Source organism: Paramormyrops kingsleyae, chromosome 8, assembly GCF_048594095.1.
Source record: "Paramormyrops kingsleyae isolate MSU_618 chromosome 8, PKINGS_0.4, whole genome shotgun sequence".
Lineage (NCBI taxonomy): Eukaryota > Metazoa > Chordata > Actinopteri > Osteoglossiformes > Mormyridae > Paramormyrops > Paramormyrops kingsleyae.
The window spans coordinates 30,241,789-30,247,994 of NC_132804.1; the positions used below are offsets into that span (position 1 = coordinate 30,241,789).

Sequence of the window (6,206 nt, forward strand, 5' to 3'; positions counted from 1 at the left end):
TCATGGGGTGGAGAGCTTCTCTTTTGGAGTTCTTGCTCCAGATTCCCAATGTGATGCTGGGCCTGGGCGGCATCTCTCTGTGCCTCTGCCAGTAGTCGTTGGGTGTTTTCCTCCTGCTGTTGGAGTGCTTGCACCCTTTGCTGGAGACGGGACGTTCCCTCTTCATTCATCTTCATCCTGGCTAGTAGTTTGTGTGCGAGGGAGCCGAGTATTTTGGTTAGCTCTTTACTCCCGCATTTCTGAGTGGGTGGCATGTCCATAAGTTTGGCAATGTCGTCCTCAATTTGGTCAGCTTCTTTGGACCATGTGAGATTGACATGACCGGGCGGCAAGTTGGGAGTCACATCTTCAGGCCAGATACCAAAATCTTTCCACTGGTCCGGTGGGCCTTCCATGTGGATCATTGTGACTCGGTCAACAGGAGGGTGGCCGCAGAAATCTGTTACTCAGGCTGGGTGTTGCCTAGGTGGGAGGCCTAACAGCTAAATCTGGGCGAACAAATTAAACCAACAAAATAAAATAAAGTAGAACTGGGGCCTGTCAATGGGTAACTGGACGGGTGTAGTGAACCACGGGAATAGTTACCCACGACAAACTAAACAAAGCAAAATTGTTCCCTGGGAGAAGTTGTTGCAGGTTAACAGAACAGCTTAAGTTGTTAGAATGAAAGGAAGTTGGTTTACTTGGTTGAAGAGTGAGGGGGGGGGGGTCTTGGCAGTTGATGGCAGAGCTGCTGAGCTGATGGCACTCAGGAAGGCGCGGCGTTTGGAGCAGTGGAGTGGAGTCCCTTTAGATTCTCTCTCCTGGTGAAGCTTTGTCTTGGGTGCTGTTCTCTGTTCAGCTGGGCCTTCACCGGAGGGCTTCTTGTGGGTTTCTCTTCTCCCGGGCTGATGTTCTCCTTCGGGCGGATGGTTTTCTCTGCGCCGGCTGGCGGTTGTTCTGCTCTGGTTGGCGGTTGTTCTGCTCTGGTTGGCGGTTGTTCTGCTCCCCTTTGTTCTGAGGTGCTAGATTTTTATGGTCTAAAGTTCATGAATAGGGATGACCAGGAATTCGACTCCTGGCCCAATGGCTGGCCATCCATTTGGCGGGCTTTCGGAAGGGGGTCTGTATCAGTCCTTTTGTGATTTATGGCCCGCCTGATTCTACCTTTACTGATGATTTTCATTAAGCTGTTATAACTTTTGATACATGCACTTTTATGGTAATCACTGACCAGATTTGGAATCAGGGGTGATTAACAATCAGATTGATACCAAACATGCCATACCAGCTTCACAGGTACATACCTCATACCATCTGCATTAATTGATTAAACAATTAATTATTGTATCTATGTGACTGATTCACATCAGTATAGGATACAGGTATTTTGGGTTGCACCTCAACAGATGTTACACTTTGTGCGGATATTACATCGAATATTCCTATTACAAACAGCACATCTTATCCATAGATAGGCGTGGCCGTTAGTTTGTGGTAATATCAATATAAGTTGCACATCTGGAAACAACATATTTTGTTTTGTGTGGCTCGTGCCAATTCATCTTCTCCAGAATGGATAAGATACACCTTAATTCAGTTCTTTTAACATAGCATGGTAGAAACAAAGAAACTTGGTGACTGTCCACCAAGATCAGATAAGGACCACAAAGGAATGTTGGAAGAGAAGGGGGGGTTTTTAACACAGAAGACTCTCTAAAAGTTAGGACACATACAAACATAACGTATCTGTATATTGAGACTAGTAGTCGTGAGTAAATCAATATACAGGGTATACAAAAGCCAAACTTAAATGAAATTTCCTTTAGGGTGTTTGTCTGTTGGGTGAGTGAAATGTAAGGCAGAATGTATGGGGAGGGGGTTGTGTGCCAAGTCGAGGGACCCCTGTCCGTGAAGTCCACTCTGCTTGTCTGTAGGTCCCTAAATCTTTGGGCAATAAAAGTTGGAGTGCTAGCCTCCCTGGTTATCTGTGTGTGTGTGTTTGTGTGTGTAACCCCCCTTTGGTGCCTCTCGTACCAGGCTCGGCCTTGTCTCAGGCCACCTGGAATTTAGGCCCTGTGATATGTGCATGTGTGATCCTACATATGACACAGTAACTCACAGTTACACTTACAATAAAACATACTTTCTTGAAATGAATTCATTTTTGTTAGATTTTTAATTGTAGATCCACACTTTGGACAGGAGCCAAAGACATATATGCAGAATCGAGCATCCAGGGAGGAGTGAGGAGTGGAGGCCAGTTCCTTAAGGCCAGTTGCAGCAGGAGCAGCTGGAGTCAAAGACCAGTCCGGCAGCACAGTGCTGGACATAGGTCTCGCCTTGGCTGCAGTCATAATACTCGTTCTTGTTGGTGGGGTTGGGGTAGAGTCCGTTGGCCTTCCCGGCGCAGAAGCCACTGCCTCCGCTGCTGCCACCGCCACCCTGTGAGGGAGGGGCCTGTGTGGCTGGGGCCTGGGTAACAGGGGGCCGAGGATTCTGCTGGGCAGAGCAGCCTGGAGGTAGAAAATGAGAAAGGTCAGCATGGACGATGTACCAATGCCTTGAGTACCTTACCTCTCTGTAGAACAGCTAAGATTCTAAACTCCTACAGCATGAGTAAATAGGAAAATATGGGACGTTTACTCTGTCCTGTGCCAAGGCCACTCTTCAGGGTGTTAATCAGAGGATATTGGCCCTGGCCGCAGAAAGTGCCACTGAAGTCATCCAGATCAATAGTCCACACCATGGCACCCCCAAACTGGTTCTGCTTCAGCCAGTCAACCTGGATAGAATGAGATTAAGAGAAATGGAGTTCCCTCCCATCTCTTTAGCAAAATCATATACAGTGTATATAGAGGAATTTTGACACCCACCTTGATGTTGAAGCTCTTCACATTGTCATAGCCAACCCAGATGTTCTGGGTGTTGTAGGCGTATGGGACCTCCTGGGGTGCATCCCAGGCCTCAGTGGCTCCCTGCTTCAGGAAGGTGCAGATCTGGGGAGAGTCAAAAGTAAACAGCAGTAGGGTTACAGCCAGTGCCTATTGATGAAGGGGAACAACACTATTGAGTAATCAGTCATACCTCATAATAGGCCAGGAAACCACTCTGTCTGCTGTAGGGTCCAGCAGGTCCAGGGCCACTCGCAGGGGCACCAACTCCAGTTTGAGAGCTTGTCAGCCTGAAGGTGTGGCCATAGGTGGCGAAGCCAACCAGAAGCTTGGAAGCAGGGGCACCCTGGCTCTTCCAGTAGTTCATGGCATAGTCCTGTAAACATACTGCGTAATGAGACATCTGTAGCTGTATTTCATTACTTCGTTTTACATTTGCCACTGGTTTGAAATCCCAGAAGAAGTCTTGATAAACTCAGCTAAAAGGACACTTACCACATTGAAGTAGATGTAAGATGCTTGGTCAGCAGGTCCTTTGAACAGGGGGCTGTTCTCACCAGTTTGTTGCTCCCATGATCCATGGAAGTCATAGGTCATGACATGGAAGTAGTCCAAGGTCCTGTAAAAAAATAACATGTGAACTAAATTCTGACAAACCAACCATGTGACATCTGACTAATGGCCTACAGCGGGTACGCACTGGCCAAGCTGGGCAATTTGGTATCCACTGTCGATGGTGCTCTTGCCAGCAGCCACAGCAGCAGTCAGCATGAGACGGGGGCGGTTGGTCTTCTGACCTTCAGCCTCAAAGGCAGCCAACATTTCCTGAGAAAGGGTTTAAGGTTTAGGGTCAAATAGCCAATAGGCTACTGCAAAATCTTACTGTGACTCAAATTTTTAATAATCAAAAAGTCACTTTTTAGGAAGTCAAGTTTATCTTGTAAGTTTTTGAATGACTTCTAATGACTACCCTATATTTCAAGTATGTAGGGATCATATCATGGAACCTTCTTGAGAGTTTGCCAATGATGTGTTTGCATTGATTTTAAATATCTGTCACATTGTATTGCTTATAAATTAAGTGAAAACTTTAATAACAGTCATTTTTAAGTTTCCACAGACCTGGAACTCCATGTTTCAGTGTTTTGTCCTACCTGGGTCAGTGTGGTGAAGAGCTCCTTGTCCTGAGGAGGGCTTCCTCTGGATCCGGGGTACTCCCAGTCGATGTCCAGACCATCAAAGTTGTATTCCCTCAGGAACTGGATCACAGAGTTGATGAAGGTCTGGCGGTTAGCAGCGCTGGACACCATGGTGGTGAATCTGAGTGAGAGGGACAAAAGGGTTATATTCACTGGGTGGGGGGTGTCACCTGCTAACCAATCAGATTGTTTGAGACAGGATGCCGCTGAGGCCCAGAATTACTTTGCCGTCCCAAAGTTCCAGCCACCAATAGCCAAGAGGGTCTTCAGGTTGCTGTTCCTGTTGGAGATGCAAAAAGACATCAGGTCAAGGGTTGTGATTAATTCATAATATGTGCTAACTACAGGGGTCTTTATGCTTAAAAACCTGGTCACATACTGTCCTATAGTTCTCCACTCTCTAGGATGTATAATTAATTTTTTTTGTTACAGCAATGCTGTTCAATGCAGCCCTTACTGGCTTTTCAGGGCTGCGAATTCCTTGTAGAGCTTCACATCATCCCATTCATAGGCTGCAATCTCATTGTTGTTCATATTGGCAAAGGCATAGATCAGGTGGTCACAGAGACATGGGTCCACATTGGTGGGGAAGTACTTCCCAGCTCCCGGTCTGTACTGTGCCCAGTTGGTGAAGTAACAGGACAGGATGTAGGAGGATCCTGCCGGATTTAGGTGAAGATGTATGTTACTATTGCATTTTTATTGGAGGAACCAGAATAACTGTCCTGTGATGATTTTTCTTCAACTCTTATTCACATAATTGTCCTAACAGTCATCTCTCTGAGGTTTTTTAACTGGAAGCATGTTTTTTTTCCAGCTGCTTTTCTAATAATATTCTTCAGTTTTGTACTTTGTAATATTGTACTGTTTTGTAAAGTAGCCTTTAGCTCATATAGTAGCATGTGTCTTACTCTAGTCATTGAATTGATAATGAAATAATTTTGATGAATAATTAATATTAGTTGAATTTCTTCACAGGACAAGAATACATAACCTAAGCAATTCTATATTAATTGTTAGTATGTAGTAACTGGTAGTATGTTAAGCAGTATGATCACCCAGCAAGTATGTGACAGTGGAAGGGAGACTTACCCAGCTGCACGTGCAGCAGGAGAGCCAGTGCTAATGGGGGTGAAACAGAGTTAATCAGACCGTCTGATACAAAAAATAAGGTAATTTTTTTTCATGATGTGGCAGCAATATACGGAAAAAGATTTGAAAAGGTGTGAGAAATCCTACTTACAGATGAAACCCAGTAGCTTGGCCATGTTCACCGCTATACAGCAAGTGGTGGTGCCTTTCTCCTTAAATCCTCCCCATCTCTGGTTTAATCTCTCTTATCAGGATTGCTTCCCACTTTTGATATTTATTCTTGCTAGTTGAGTGTCATATTGTACATTTTTCCACTAAAGGCCTGATTCACCCGACATTATGATTATCCAAGTCTTTGATACCTATGAACTTGGCTTGTCCTTCGGCTCAAAATAACCTCATTTTAAGTGTATATGTGGGTTTTCAAACATTGTTTATAAAAAAAAATAAAAGCGTCTACTCTAAGTCGGTTTCATATTGAAGAGAGCTGAAGTAAAATATATCTTACCCATACTCAGTAGTAATACACTTGTAACACAAGTGTAAGTATCGAAAACAAGACTTAAAGAAGACGTGAGATGTCTTTTATCTCATTAGAAGGTGACATATTAAAATGCAAACATTCATCAAACATTTTTGAAGGTTCATTGCCATTGATTAAAAGCCTCTTATGTCACAAGTTTTAAAGACAAATCTAATAATTAGTTTGTGTTAGTAAAACCCCACGCTGGCTGATACAAAGTGTACCAGGTATCATATCATTTTATAAGGTAGTAGCCATTGGTACTGATACAAAATCAGCATGTTAAAAAAGGAACCAATTTATTTTAATCAGTCTACTTCTTTGTATTTAAACTATTATGAATTGCCAACTGAACATATATTATCGAAATCTAAGTGTGTTCTTATCAGTTTAACCCTTTAAATGATATTGTTGACATAATGTTCTTTTCCAGTGGTTCAGTTCAGGCACGTACAGGGTGGGGTGTTGGGGGCCCATGAGCATCTGGCCCTTTTCCCCTGAAATATTACAGTTTTTCTC

General features: G+C 44.0%; 1 protein-coding gene across 1 annotated transcript; it reads right to left on the minus strand.

Moving 5' to 3' along the window:
• Nucleotides 1–2,247: 2,247 nt before the first annotated feature.
• On the minus strand, nucleotides 2,248–5,340 carry LOC111835908 (acidic mammalian chitinase-like). Its single transcript, XM_072714924.1, has 11 exons — nucleotides 5,316–5,340; nucleotides 5,165–5,194; nucleotides 4,530–4,731; nucleotides 4,296–4,352; nucleotides 4,028–4,193; nucleotides 3,574–3,698; nucleotides 3,369–3,492; nucleotides 3,067–3,249; nucleotides 2,856–2,978; nucleotides 2,620–2,764; nucleotides 2,248–2,495 (listed from the first exon to the last, which is right to left on the minus strand). The coding sequence occupies exons 1-11, from the start codon at nucleotides 5,338–5,340 to the stop codon at nucleotides 2,248–2,250; spliced, it is 1,428 nt and encodes a 475-aa protein (XP_072571025.1).
• Nucleotides 5,341–6,206: the final 866 nt, after the last annotated feature.